General features: G+C 25.4%; 1 protein-coding gene across 6 annotated transcripts in view; it reads left to right on the plus strand.

Annotated features, from left to right (window-relative positions):
- Nucleotides 1–16,322, plus strand: part of LOC127278814 (inactive rhomboid protein 1) — a 174,160-nt gene that overhangs the window by 112,900 nt on the left and 44,938 nt on the right. For all 6 annotated transcript variants that reach the window (XM_051300715.1, XM_051300716.1, XM_051300714.1 and 3 more), the window contains one exon: nt 1,726–1,815. In XM_051300715.1, the coding sequence (XP_051156672.1) occupies nt 1,726–1,815 (90 nt within the window). The remainder of the gene's footprint in view (nt 1–1,725; nt 1,816–16,322) is intronic.

Genomic DNA, 16,322 nt, shown 5'->3' on the forward strand with positions numbered 1-16,322 from the left:
CTCAATTCCGTTTTGCCTTTAACGTTATATTGCACATCTCCATTAATATGGATAATGCATAGTGCTTTTGTTGAGGAAAAAAAAAAATAAATAAATAATAGAAGAGATTACTAATAATTTACAGGTGGCACTAATTTTTTGAATTAACAAGCCAGTGTTGTAATTTTATTGCACGTTTAATATAATTAAAATCAACAGAATTTATTTAATTCAAATAAATATTTATTTGATCTAAGTAAATGTTTGGTTTATTTAGAAATTTTTTCGAACCAAGAAAGAATTTGTGCGAAATAAATATTTTATTGATTCAATTAAAAGTTTGGTTATTATACATTTATTTTTGATGATTTAACAAAAATTTGATTGTTTCAAATAAATTGTTTTCTGAGTGTAAGAATAAAAATAGATTTTTTAATTTTTTGCCTATTTTTATAAATTATCTCGCAAAGAAAATAAATCTCTATAATTTGGGTACTCATGGTAATTGGTGCTTTTACCCTATAATGATAAATAAATATTATTATAATGAAAGAACATGTATTATTATAAACGTATTATAAACTTACTTTGGTTATATGTTCGAAATATGAAGCTTCTCAATCTAGTAATAGTTAATTCAATTTCGAGAGTTTGTATCTCATTTGCCAGTTTCAAATAGAGTTTAGATTTCAATCACAAAATTGAAATTCAAATATTTACAGAAGCGTTGAAATGAAATTGAACTTTTCCTATATTTACAAATTTTTGATTACATTTGGATTTTCAAAAAAAAAAAAAAAAAAAAAAATGATAAAAAATATTTTTGAAAAAAGGTCTTTGAAATTTTTGAAAATTTAAAAAAAAAATTTTACAACAAATAACGATAACTTTTACTTTTTCTATATTTACAAATTTTTAATTACATTTGGATTTCCAAAAAAATTTATATAATTTTGAAATTTTTTAAATCTTCCAACAAATTTTTTACTATAAATGACGATAACTTTTGTATTATAAAAAAAATTAAAATTAAACAATATAATGAACAATTTAAATTTGAAATTTTGGAAATAATTTTATTTTTCTAAATGAAAATTCTCGTTACAAAATATCATGAAGTTTTTCTCTTTAGAGCAGGTCACTTTTGAAAAAACCACCCTTTTTCTTGACCTAGATGTGCAAGTATATTCAATCAAATACGCAGCCAGTTAGAAATAACGTTTTATTTTTTTTTCTCTCTCTCTCGTCCTTGTTTCCGCGATTTCAGAAAACAAACTCATTTCGATAGCATCACAATTTGTTCACGACTCGTTTATCCACCACCCAATCAAATGCATTATTGCGTTATTGAACTCGTGGGAGCAACGAAAAAAAAAAATCAAAAACTATTCTCTCATCTCTTTCACTTGTAACTGACAAGAGAAAAATTTTACCCCCATTAATTTGATTAGTAAAAAAAAAAATGCTTTTTTTCCATTAAAAATTTAATATTTTCAACATTTATAAATTTTTGTTTATAGGGCAAATTAATAAATAAATAAATAAATAAATTCGTTTTATTGGAGAAAATTTTTACATTTAAAAAAGAGATGCGGAAATATGTGGAAAAGAAAATCTTTTTTAATATTAGAAAAAGGATTGCAAGAGAATTTTTTTTTATATTAAAAGAATGATAGCAGGAGAATTTTTTTTTTTTTTTTATTAGAAGCAAAGGATATCTTAATCACAATTTCTCTTTCTTTTCAGTCTGTGACATTAAGAAGATGGCAGCAACCGCTTCAAAGAAAGGACTCTGTTGCTAGGATGACATTATCCGGACTCCACTATGTAGTCGAGGTGAGTGCTTTTTGACTTTATTTATCCGCACAAAATTTAATTAAAACTATAATTACAAGAATGCACTTACCGCTCGAGAACTTGAATCTGATTAGAACGAATTATACACGTTCAGTGTCGAGCGTAATGTTTTTATGTACACACATATATATATATATGTACATATAAAAAGCGTTTAGGAATTTAATTCCCATATAAGCGTTTATTTTCTGAAAATAATTATTAAATATTATAAATATAATATTTTCAAATTAACAATTATTTAGCGAAATATTTTTTAAATTAAATTAATTAATTTATAAATTTCAATAATTGGTATTTTTCAACAATAATTACCTTGAAAAAAAATTGAATCAATTGGTTATTTAAATATTTATTTACATAGAATAATTACTATTTGAATCAACTACCCAATCAAAAATTTACTAATGGCGCAGTACTGGCGCAGTACTGGCACCCAGTATTGGCTGCCAGAGTTGGTACCAGTACTGGTAACCACTACTGATTCAGTACCGGCGGAGTACTAGCAGTTTTGTAATTTATTGTGTACGAAAATATAGCTTTAACTGTCACAGAGATAAGTTTCACTCCAGGTAATACTTTTTTGGTGTACATAGGAAAAAGTGTCTGAAATTTTTAGTAACCCAACACAAATTAAATATTAATTAAATTAGTCAACTACACTGAAAAAAAAATTCTAGTTAGAATAACCAGAATTCTAGTTAGAATAACCAGAATTCTGGTTAGGGTATATTTAACATTTTGATTCTGGTTAGATTAACCAGAATTCTGCTTATTTTAACGAGAATTCTAGTTAATTCAACTAGAATTCTGGTTAACATAACTAGAAAGTAATGTTAAATATACCCTAACCAGAATTTTTTTTTCAGTGTAACTAATTAATATTTTATTATATAAAATCGAAAACACCAAGAATTTTTAATCTTTATTATAATATATATTGCAAATTATTATTTTAAAAAATCAAAAAATAAATATAAAAATATGTTTATTTTAAAACCAAAATTTTTATAATATATAAAAACAGATCAGTAAAAATAAAAATGTTTATAAAATAATTATAATGTATATAATTATACAATTAGCTATGTAATTATCGTTAAATTTTTTTTTTTTTTGGTTTATTGCATATTTGAAAACAAAAAAAAAATGTTGCAAAATATTTTGAAATTGGTCTCAGGAAACTTTTTATTTAAATAATTTTACCTACAAAAAAGCAAAATAAAATATATTTTAATTTTAAAAAATAAAATCAAGGTGTAAAAATTTTATAAACAAAATATTTAAACAAAAAGATTCATCAGGTTCACTCTAAAACCTTTGGTAAACTAGTATATTAATCAAAAAGAAAATCTATTTTAGTCAGTACTGGCTCAATATCGGCACTGGGAGGGTGGTACTGCAACAATACTCGGCTGCCAATACTGAACCAGTACTGCGCCAGTAGTCAACTCTGGTATAATACTGAAATTTTTGGTTGGGTATAGTAATTTATTTTAAATACAAAAATTTCGAGCGTTTGATTCAAATAAAAATTATTAGCTGCAAATAAATATTTTATTTAATAATAACCGTTTGTTATTTTAAACTATTTTTTATTTTACAGTAAATTGAATGAGAAAAAAAAATTGTATAAAAATATTGTAAAGAAAAAAAGAAAGTACGATTAGAAAATTAATTAAAGATCAACAATAATAATAATCAGCTTCGGACTTTAGTTTATAATAGTTTCGCTAATTATTTCCGGAAACGCAAGGCTGGCGCTTTTGCGTGTATAAAGTGCATATAAGTGGTATACAAGTTGTTCTTCCCATCAGTGACGTAATGCGTGGATATAGGAGTCAAAACAGCACCCCCTAACAATGTGTGGTTGACTAGGCTGGAAATCTATTCGTCTGTAGATAACGAGATTGTGGTAAACGTGAGTTTCGTGCAACTCTACTAGACACAACCCCTTTCCCCCTTTCAACCCTTATAAATAGAGCCTCAAGAAATAAGCTTCCTCCATCCCTATATATATATATATATATATATATATATAACATCCTAAAATATATATAGGCAACTATCTGCGTGCACTCGTGTATATTATCTAGAAAATTAACGAGAAAGCCAAAATGGCTAATTAGAGATATCAATGGGTTCATTATAGCAAAAATTTAATTAATCACATCCACTTAAGGGGGAAAAAAATCGTTTTTTTTTCATTTTCTTACCCTCAAACAGAAAATTAATTAAAAATTTTTTTTTATAATTATTATTATAAATAAATAGTAATTAATTTTATTATAATTCGATAATTAAATTTTTGAATTGAATATTGAATTTTTATTCAAGTTTTATGGAAATATTTATTTGATACAAATAAAATTTGTCAATAGACAATTAATTTATTTGAGTCAAACAAATTTTTTTTAATTTAATTAAAAAAAAAGAATAAAAATTCTAAAAATAATAAAATACTGGTTAATTTAATTAAAAATTGATAAAATTTAGGAAAAATATTTTCATTTTGCTTAATTTTGTTGAGTGGCATTTAAATTTAATTTCTCGTTTTTTTTTCATTTGTTTGAGAATACACTGGTCATCTTTTGTTGACTTTTTGCTTCTTTTTTGCGATGGTTAAATAAAATTTCAATCATGTATAGTGAAACGTTATACAGGAAAAGCGATTCCCGGGCGTGTTACACGTCGTTGGTTGGTTAGTCCATTTCGCAAATTCAATTTCATTTTTGGTGTTTTTGAAACGATGTAGATTCACTGAAACAACGTAAAATGGAGAATAAAGCGCAAACAGGGGGGTTGAGAGAGAGAGAGAGAGAGAGATTGTGAAAATTTCCTCTAGATGCCTAAACTGTGTTTAACCATGAAATTGTTGAAATTGGAATTATAATTGAACATATAACCGAGAAAATGCTGAGCAAGAAAATTTCATACAATTGTCATATATAGTAAGGGAAAATTTTAGTATTTTCTTTTTTTGCAAATTTTCTCCTTTCCACGAATTTTAGATTTGAATTAATGTCTTTTTTTTGCAATGAATATCGGAACAAAAGTGAACATATAGAGAAATGGTCTTTCAAGTTAAATTGAAATTTGTACAATCAAAAATTATATTATTCTCTCTCTCTCTCTCTCTCTCTCTCTCTCTCTCTCTCTCTCTCTCTCTCTCTCTCTCTCTCTCTCTCTCTCTCTCTCTCTCTCTCTCTCTCTCTTTTTTTTTTTTCTTGTGTATATCAAATTATTCGAGAAAAATTCGATAAATATAGGGAAAAAAGGGTTTTTGCAACTGACATGCCTATTAATTAAACGTCAGAGTACATTTTAAAAGGTTTATTAAAATTGTATAGAATTTTTTACCTGCGTTTTTTTTTTTTTTTTTAATTAAACAAATCTTTACATGTATATATTCAAAGATAGGGAAATTTTATTGGAAATGATTTGAAGGGCTGATATATGTGTTAATTAAAATTTAATAACTCGTAATCACATATTCAAAATAATTAAAATCTTTTAATTAATTTAATTGTGGAATTTAATAATACCCGATTAGATTTAATATTGAGGAATTACGAAATTCTCGTTAAATGTAACAAATAATTTTTTAGAATTTTAATTTAATTAAATATACATTTTTTTTTTATTTCAAAGAGTGAAAAATTCATTTTTAATTGGATCTCAATTTTAATTGTCAGTTAATTTTTAATGATTTTTGTAATTAAAAAAATATTTGAATAAGAATAATCGGGGTTTTTTTTTATAATTTGATTAAATAAAATATAATAATCAATCATTATAGTAAAAATTGGGCAATGAAAAAAAAATTTTTTTTCTATTTTTTTAATTTATTGTTTTTATATTTGAATGGTTCATCGACAGTTCTTTTTTTGTTTCGATACATATAAACGTAAATCATTTATATAATCCGTGTCTCGTTTTTGCATTCAATATACTATTACATGGGAATTACTTGTATGGGACCCCCAACGAAAAGTCATATCTCATTTCGAGTGACAAGTAACAATAGCCCAACCGGATATTTCATGATTCACTGCCAGAACGAGTTGCTCGTGACGAACGAGAAAAAGTATAATAGAAAGAAATGGATATTGAAATCGGCTTTTCAAATCGCCATGCATCATATATATATATATATATATATATATATATATTTTTTAGGGAGAGAAAATCAAAGATCACTTTTTGTCTATGATAAAAAAAAAACTCATATACGTATACGTATGAAATAATTGAAAGAATTAAAAATAATTTTCTTTTTATACAAAACAGGCAAATTTTTTTTTTAATTTATTTGTTATTAGTTAAAGTAATTTTCCAAAGCTAGAAAAAAGTCAACTCGATGAAAAAACGTTTTTCCTTATTTTAGTAGAAAAATTAAATCCAGATTTTGAAAATAATATCTAAAAAAAAAGTAGCGAATTTTCAATAAAATTTTCCGTCACTACAAAAAATGTACATAAAAAATTGTTTTCTGTCTGTTTTAAAAAAAAAAAGAGAAAGAGAGAAAGGGGTAAAATTCACGCTTCGTAAAAGCGCGAAAGAATAAATGCAAAAATTTTCTTTTGTGAACAACTATATAAGGATTGTGAGAATTAAATTGTGTCGTATATATATGAAAGTAAAAAAGCTGCGTCGATTTTAAAGAAAAAAAAAAAGTAAGTCACATCGTGTCATATGTCCTAAAACAGTACTCCCAGTGTTCCTTCTTTTCTTCTCTTGAAAAGACTGGACTCTTCACTATTATGGACGTATGTATATATATATATATATATATACATATATATACGTGTATACTCTTTAGGGTACGTGTGCGACGTTGATCCGAAGGCACGAGCTCTTAGCTTCTTAAGATGTCACTTTGGCTCAAGACAAAAAAGAAAAGGAAAAAAAAACCCCCCTCTTCAGTATACACGTGTCTCATTTATGCACACACTATCTTACCTTTGTACTAAGTAAAATACCCTTTCAAGCTTCACGCTCCATCAAAAATTTATTTTTCTTTCGTCAAAAAAAAGAAAAGAAAATTTCAAGACGGAAAAAAATTAGCCCGTGTATTAATTAACCTAATTATATTTTCAAAATCGTCGTAGTATCACGTTATTTGCTATATAGAATGAATGAATTAATAATGTATTATTAATCAGATGATATAATTAATTAACAATTTTAATTCTAACACACATTTATTATTTTATGTATCATCAATAAAATAGAATAGCCTTTTAATTATGAATAGACAATAAAATTTATTGTATGTTATATAGTGAGTGAGAATTTTTTTAAATCTGTTGGATTTTATATTATTTAAAAAAAGAAATTGAATTTCTCTCAATTTGATATTCAAAATGGAATTAAAAATATATATCTTTAAATGCAGTCACTTGATAAATATGAAACTTTCCAGTGAATAAACACGCACACGTACATATAAATATATATATATATATATATATATATATATATATATAATTGAATGAAATCAACAAAACTAGAGAAAATACGTATATATATATATCCCCAATATAAAGTTTCTCTTATTTCGGGCATAAAAATTTATCAGTTATTTGAAAATATAGATTGAAAAATAAAGGAGCTTAAAGAAATGTAAAATATGTATAAATCGTGTTTGACGCTCGAAAGAACAAAAATGTTCTCTTAATCAAAGCATTTTAACTAAAATGGCTTTTATTTTAAATATATTAAAAGTATAGATACATATGTGTAGATAACAAAAATCATACACAAGGGAACAGCAGTTGAACATGGCAAAAAATCAAGCACAGAAACATGCAAAGTCAAACGAATTGAAAAAAATATATCTAATTGAATGGTTTAAAAACTATTTTTTTTTCTCATTTTTTTGTGTAATTTTTTCCAAATATTTTGTTACTTTTAACAATTTTTAATATTAATTTCAGTTTCAGTAGTACAAGTAATGTTTAGTCAGACGGAGCTTTTGTATGATTCTTTGTTTAGTCAGTTTTTATGATCGAAATTAATTCCAGTGGTAAAAGTGTATTTTAGTCAGACAAAACGTTTCAAACTCTTATCAATTTCAGTTTCAGTAGTATAAGTGTTTTTAGTCAGACATAATTCATGTTTCTTTGTTTTATTTAGTTCCAATGGTAGAAAATAATTTCAGTGATAAAAGTGTGTTTTAGTCAGACAAAACATTTCATTCTCTTACCCATTTCAATTTCAGTACTACAAGTTATTTTTAATTAGACAAAAGCACTGAAAATATTTAAAACTGCAGTTTCAGTAGTAAAGGTAAATTTTAGTCTGACGGAACTTGTGAGTTTAGTTTTTACAATAAAAAAAAGAAATATTACACATCTTCTTGTTTTTCAGTAGTAAAAGCCAATTTTAGTCAGGCAGAAAATTCTAAATACAGTAGTGTAGGTAAATTTTAGTAAGACAAAACTTATAATTTTTGTTTTTACAGGAAAAAAGGAATTTTTCATTTTTTTCAGTAGTAGACGTCGTTTTCAGTCAGCCAAAACTTGTACCAACTTCTTTTTAATGTTTATACAAGTAGTAATAGTAAATTTTAAACCCTGACGAAAAGTACGTTACGAAACTATAACATTTTTACTTTTTTATTGTTAGTTTTTTTTTGGTTTCAGTAGTACAAGTAAATTTCAGTCAGACAGAGGATTTTAAATTCATGAAATTTCAGTTTCAGTAGTAACAGTCATTTTTTTAGTCAGACCAAACACAAGTACTAAGAACTTCGATTTTAGTAGTAAAGATAAATTTTAGTCAGACGGAATTTATTATTATCTTCTTTTTTGTTTTCTACAGTAAAAATTGAAATTTCGAATAATTAAGATTTTTTCAGTAGTAAAGAACGATTTTGGTCAGACAAATTATATATGTACTTTTTGTATTATTTTTATACAAGTAGTAACAATAAAATTTTAGTACAAGAAGTAATTTAACAAAGTTATATAACATTTTCTCTTTTTATTGATAGCTTTAATTCTAGTTTAAGTAGTACAAGTAAAAGTTTAGTCAGACAAAAACTTCACCTTTCCGATTGCATTATTTATTTGTAATAATATACATGTTTTTTTTTGTTGTCTTTTTGCATTTTCTTTAAGAAGAAAAAAAAATTAAAATCCGAATTTAAACCACTCCTGATTCTGTAATTTCATCAGAGTGAACGGAAATTGATTTTCAGCAAAGTTCCTGTTCAATTTAATCTCTTGCTCGCTAACTCTGTCTTTCTAGATTTCTGTAATCACCTTTTACGCTGTAATCGAAATCATCCAATCACGTGCGTCACGCTTTGAAACAATTCAATAGGACGTATATTAAATATAGTATATCAGGTTATATACACTTAACAAAATCCTTTTCAATTAAAAAGAAAAACAAACATTCATTATAGGTCCGTTGTATTTAGATTTCGGTACTTTTTATGAAAACAATTTTTTTTCAAATTATTTGCCATTAAAATTTCATTTTTTTTTTTGTAAATTTTCCACTTGTCCGGTCTTTTTCAGTAGGTATATAGAAAGTAATATAAGGTTTCTAGCTAAGTAATAAGTTTTGAAATATCGTCGACAGTTTTTACAGTAATATAGCAAAGTTTAAGAGAGTCCTTTTCCCTTTTACCCCTTTACCACCTACCTGACTTTTTTTTGTTTCTAATTAATTATAAAATATTCGATATTTTCCAGACTTTGTCTTTTTCAAACCGCGGGAAAATCAATATTCAATTCCCTTAAAAAAAAATTCATAAAAAAAATCGAACATGCAGGAAATACATTTATATAAAATAATTTTTTTTATTAATTATTATTATAATTAATAATATAATATAATAATATTAAAATAAAATAATAATATCAACAATATTCATTTCACTCATTACTAAAGAATCAGTAATTAGGAGTAATTATTTATATCAATAAATTAAAAATTTATATTCAATGACATAATTCTGTCACATGTGTTCTGTTCGTCTTAGCTAACGTTATAATATTAACTAAATTATTAAATTCATTAATTAATTTCTATTATAATTCAATTATAAGTGACTAAAGAAAATTTCTCGGAAAATATTGAGAATATTTTATTTTTTATTATAAGCTTTTGATCGTCAAATGTTATTTTCAGGTCAATAAATTCAAAAAAAAAATTTTTTTATTTAAATTCCGAATCAACTGACTTTGAAATGCATTTAATGGAAGAAATATGTGTACAAAATCATATTTATTCAATTATAAAAGTAATGTTTCCTTTTTTCTTATTATTTTTTAATTAAATATAAATAAAACTTCTATAGAAGTGAAAATTTGTGCTAAAAGCATTGTATCTAAAATAAATATTTAAATTGATTTAATAATGAATAACTGATGAGTATCCTCTACAAGTATTGGATATAAAATTAAAAAACTCTCCAATTATTATTATTCAGTCTAATGTCGAGAAATTTAAAATATATCCGAAAAATTTCATTAATAATGTTATTAAATTTTTTATTGTTTATTTTATTATATGATCAATTTCGTTTAAATAAATATTGAAATACAAGTGAAATACTCCACGCTTTAATGGAAATGAAAGTTCTTTTTTTTTAAATTTAAATTAAATTTATGAAACTTCAAAGCCAGTTTATGTATTAATTTCAATTTCCTTTCATATAAGCAAAAATTTTTAATTTGTTTTTAATAATATCAATTTATTGGAGCTGTGCAATGTTCGAATCGAATCGAATTTTGTTCGGTTTTTAATGACCTTAATTTGAATTTCGAACTCGGCGTAAAAATTCGAAAAGTTCGGTTCGATTCATTTTGCACAGGTCTAGATTTTCCAGGAAAACATTCTATCTAAAAAAATTGAAAAAAATTGATTATTCTTATTCTATTGCAATTTAAGTTCAATTGGTAGGTTTTTTTGAAGGTAATACGTGTTGTTTTAAGGTAAAAAAATAATAGAAACATGCTGATTAATTTTATTTGACTTTGAAAGGGACTTTCGACATTCGAACTCGGCGTAAAAATTCGAACAGTTCGGTTCGATTTATTTTGCACAAGTCTACAATTTATATAAAAATATTTTTATAAATAAAGAATTTACAGAAAAAAAAATAGATATCTTCCTTTGATATGAGAAAAATAATTTATATATATATATATATATATATATGTGAGGGATTTTTTAAGTTTTTTGAGCTTTATATTTGCACTTTAATGAATATTTCAATATAATGACACATGAGTTTGAATATTCATATTTTCATTAGTGACCTAGACAATGTTGTGGTGATCTATCACGTGTCACGTGCACATCTTGCTGCAAAGCTAAAGTGACATCCGCAATATGTCGTTGTATGCGCGCCGTTATATCACATTTCCATTAACTATATTATAAATAATTAGACAAAAATTTTGGTCACGATAAATTTTCATTTGCCAATTGCGGGAAAAATAATTTTTTATATATTAGCAATTTAAATCTATATTCAGAAAAAAATTTTCTTTCAACCAAATTTTGGTTTCAATTATTCAATTTTGGTTGAATTAACTACACTGAAGAAAACAATTTATTTGATTCAAAAAATCAATTACCTGACTATTATTAAGCAAATATTTATTTGTATCAAATAAATTTTTTTGAAGTAATTAGACTGATTTTCAATAATAATTTGTAATTACAAATTAATAATAGTTATTATTACTATTATTTTTTTTATTGTTAATATTATTTATTATTGTTGTATTTTTTTATTGAATTAATTACAAATTTAATTTAATTAACGGATTCATTTTTATTCTATAATTTGGATAATATTTTTTTTGAAAGTAGGTTTCAATTTCTTCACAAAAATAGTTGAATGTTTTTTATCCTATATATATATATATATATATATATAATTACAAATGCGGAATGTAATATAATGAAGTGAATAGAATCATTCATAAAATAAAAAGGAATTTTACAAATGTAATAGTACGTGAATAAGTCGTCGACGAGGTTCTCTCGTTTTTTTTTCTTTTTCTTTGAGGTTGAATAACTTCCTTCTTCTTCTTCTTTTTTTTATCCTTTTGTCTCAACTTATTTTAAGAAAATGAGATTTTCTCAGACTCTCATCGCGCGAGTGTGACACAATATAGTCACGCGAGAATCCGAATATAATCATGACATACCATTAAGAGTAAATCAGTGGGACATCGCGAGAGTAAATTGTCTGTTGGGAGGGAGGGGGAGAAAAAATTAATCCTCAAGGGAGTCCAGAAAATTTGAGTCAAGCAGTGTAGGAAATATATATAGGAAAATTTTGCTTAGATTTGCAAACTTTTGGTTAAAGTAATTGCATCGCTTTTAGTAATTATTTTAAAATAATTCTATTATAAAGTTATTTTTTTAATATCCTTTCTTGAATTTAGTATGACACTAAAAAAAAAATTTATTTGATTCAAATAATCGCTTACTTATTATCAAATAAATATTTACTTGAACCAAATAATTTTTATATCAATTAATTATATCTAAAACTGTATTTGAAATAAATACCATTTAATTGACTGAAATAATAATTAAATAAATCTTTATTTAATAATAAGTAAGCAATTATTTGAATCAAATAAATTTTTTTCCAGTGTATTTAATTTACATATAGAAAAAGGAGAAAATGATAATTTAGATTCTTTTTTTCTAATTGAATAATCATAAAAGAAAAAAAAAATTATAGTTTCTTTGTAATGCTATATTTACTTCAAAAAAAGATATCCCGAGAGATGAGTAATCTCTGGTTGAAAAGCTGTTTTTCCTGAATAGGTCCTTGCTTTTGGCTCTTTTCATTCAATTGAATTTAACGAAAACTACTCGCACAAAGAGAGAAGACTTCATATTGAATTCTCCACATTGAAAAATGGATTAAAAAACATTTTTTTATTTTTCTTGTCACTGACATATACTTATATATATTTATTGAAGTTGTTATAAACTTTTTCCTCCTCATATCTCCAAAAACAAAAATTTTAATGGATATTTATTATATATTTTGCAGATATAAATTCTTTATTTATTAAAAACAAAATATTAAATGTCAAAAATAAATTAAAAATTTTTTTTTTGATATACAGCGGAAAATTATTGGACATTGCAGAAAATATGAAATATATATATAGATTCAAACGAAATTTCATTTCGAACTCAGCTCACGGGTATTAACATTAACAGTGTTTATTGTACTGTGTCAGGGGATGATGGGGGGGGGGGTTACTAGGCTGCTCATGGGATAAAATCCTGCGCACGAATCTTAATCGTTAATTATCCAACTGGTTGTAGCGACCTGGCTTTACGTTAGCTGGATTGCAATTAAGGCAATGTCGTAATTTCTAGTGTACGTGTCTAATCGTTAGTTTTTTTTTACCAAAGAAAAAAAATAGTACTCCTCCGCCGCAATAAAATCAGTCGACTTTCATTTCTCTTATTCTTACATTGATACGAATATAAGGGATTTTGCACTACAATTTTTTTTGTCTATAAAACATTTATTTTCTTCATCCAAAAAAGCAATTTAATAGAATTTTATTTGAAATTCATTAATTTTATTGAATTATTACCAGTGGAATCTGTTTTACCGATTGCTGATGAAACAGAAATCTGTTATATCAGCAATCGGTAAAACAGATTCCACTGAATTTCAAAGAAGTATATTACACAGTAAATAAATTTCAATGGTAACAATAAATAATAATTTTGAAAATTGTTTAAAATATATAATGCATTAATAAATTCTTAAAATGAATGACGTTACAAAATAAAGCGTTATTTTAATCTGAATTTTGAAATTCTATTTTATGATAAAATACAACAGATGTTGAACGTATAGAAAATTCAACGAACCAAAAAATAAAAATAAATAGAAAGAAAAATGTATTTGGCTTAAAAGTTTGAAATGCAGTTTTACAGTCGTATCGCGTGAATATCTCAATGGTGCTCTGCCCATTTTTACATATACATGAACGTAAATGATAAACACATGTGCAGCCATTTATGCGTACCTACTTTCTCTCTCTCTTTCTCTCTTTCCCTCTCTGTCATTCTGGTCGTAATACCGTCGTATTTCTCCTTTATTTTCGTTTATCTACGGGTCGCGATGCATCCGAGAATTTATGATGTGCATTTTGCTATCGACATCCGAGTCAAAAGTTTGGCTTCACCGATGGCGCGATATTCTTGGGATTTCATATACCCCCGCAAGCTCTCCACTTGCTTTGTCCTCCTTTAACTCACTTTTCTTTTCTCTCTATGTATATACTTGTGATGTGAACCCGTATATTATACATTCTTTTATACACATCCATACTTCAAAAATCGAACAAATTTCATTTATTCTAAACATATATATTCCGCTCCTTTATATTATATTTTTAAACTTATTTGAGAAGACAAAATATTGTATATAGAGAAAAATTTTCTTTGGACCAAATATACTATTTTTTTTCATTATCACAATTTTTTTAGTACAGTAAAAATTATTAAATCAAATTAGTAAAAATTAGTTATTTTTAACTAATTCAGATTTAGATAGTAGATGATATAACTTATAACAGTTATATATATAATCTATTATAAATTTAAATTTTTATTATTTTTTTATTATTTATTTTGTTTTATTATTATTATTATTAATTAATTAAAATAATTGATGTTGTTACCCTCTCACGGAAACTTTCGATGATATTTAATGAAATGGGAAAGAGTTTGTAAACAGAGTTTTCAAAAGCTAATTTCCATAACGCAGTGTATTTTATATAAACAATTCGTGATAAGTATAAGATTTTGTATCTCAGAAATTATAACACACTTTGTTTGCACGAAGTAAACTTTTATTGAAACAGGTGGGAAAGGGAGATATTTATAAGAGACAGAGAGAGAGAAATGCAGTTTTAAACTCTCTAGGAAGAAACTTATATATATATATATATATATATATATATATATATGTTTCAACTGCACTCTCTTTATATATATATATATATATATATTTCGACTCTCGCCTATATCTGCAGAAAAATATAGGTCACTTGATTTTAGTCAGCTGGAAAATATGAAATTGAAACAATTTTAAGTCAGCTGCAAATGTACATTGGAACATTTATAGTTTACGCAGTTATAACCATAATGTGCGCATTTGCCATTTTTATAACTAAAAAATCAAATGAAATTTAGATGAAAAAAAATTCATATTATTTTTAAAACTAATTTTGATAATTCAATACTAATTAATAATTTACTTAATTAAAAAGATTGATAGTTCTTTACTTTTAATAATTAATAATAAAATTATTGTAGTATCAAATAGTAAGGTTTTTTTTTCTTTTATTTCAGTTAAGTTTGACTACTGACTTATACTACTTATATTATCAAGTACTAAATCATTTTTTTCTTTTATTTCCAAATGTGTCTAATTACACATTGAACTGACGTCTGAAGGAAAAAAATATTTTTCTAATACTTTAAAAAAATTGAAACTAAGAATTTCATTAATATGAAAATTTATAAAATCATAAAATCATCTACACTCTGTATATTGTAATTTTGTGTACGCAATTGAACCCTCTGGATCAATTTGGTTTTACAGTGGCGCGAGTCGTTAAAGTTTTTTCTTTTATGATTTGTCATTCGATTCATGGTGGTCTTTCTCTCTCTCTCTCTGGTTTTGTATATATATACTCTGTTGCTATATTGCAATTGCCATCAGCAAGCCAAGTTTACCAGTATAGAGTAGGTGCATTGAAATTTATAGGAATTCGTCGGACCTTGCTGCGTGTTGGTTTTCAATTATGTATGACAGGCACTAACTCTGAACAGGCACCTACACCCATTTTAACCCAAGTTCCATTCCGGTTTTACCCCGCAACATATACTTCATGTTTAATATCACCCCCGCCTAAATCATCCATTGGGGAATTAAAAAAAAAGAAAAGAGAAAAAATTTCAAATTTAAATTCATGGGATAAAACATTTGTAGGAGAGAAAGAGACACTTTCTAATTAGACTCAAATAAATTTCAGCTTTATGAAAAAAATTTAAAAAATTAAAATTGCGAGATACTCCTTCCCAAATACCACCAAAAAATTAAGCAAAAAGTCTCGAACAAAAAATGTATGGAGCACTTTTTGATTGGTCCAGCAGATGCTAAGCTACACTCAAAAAATAGTAGAAAAAATTTTCGGAAAATAAAATTTGAGAGATAGTGGCTTGGGAATAATGCCAAAAAATAGAGCACCACAAAAAGAAAACTAAGAAAACTTGAATCTTTTTTAGCAACTTTTTTCAATTTTTCTTAGGCAGACTATTTTATTGCAATTTCTTGCACAAAATACACCTAAAAGTGTAGAAAAAAATTGACAGCCAAATCCAAGTCGAGGAACACCATTTTTACGACCATTAAAGCGATTTTCGTCAAAAAAAAATTTTCAAAAAAATTCAATTTTTCTTAG

This window comes from Leptopilina boulardi, unplaced genomic scaffold (assembly GCF_019393585.1).
Source record: "Leptopilina boulardi isolate dan_hultmark-lab unplaced genomic scaffold, ZJU_Lbou_2.1 LbouV2_211, whole genome shotgun sequence".
Taxonomy (NCBI): Eukaryota; Metazoa; Arthropoda; class Insecta; order Hymenoptera; family Figitidae; genus Leptopilina; species Leptopilina boulardi.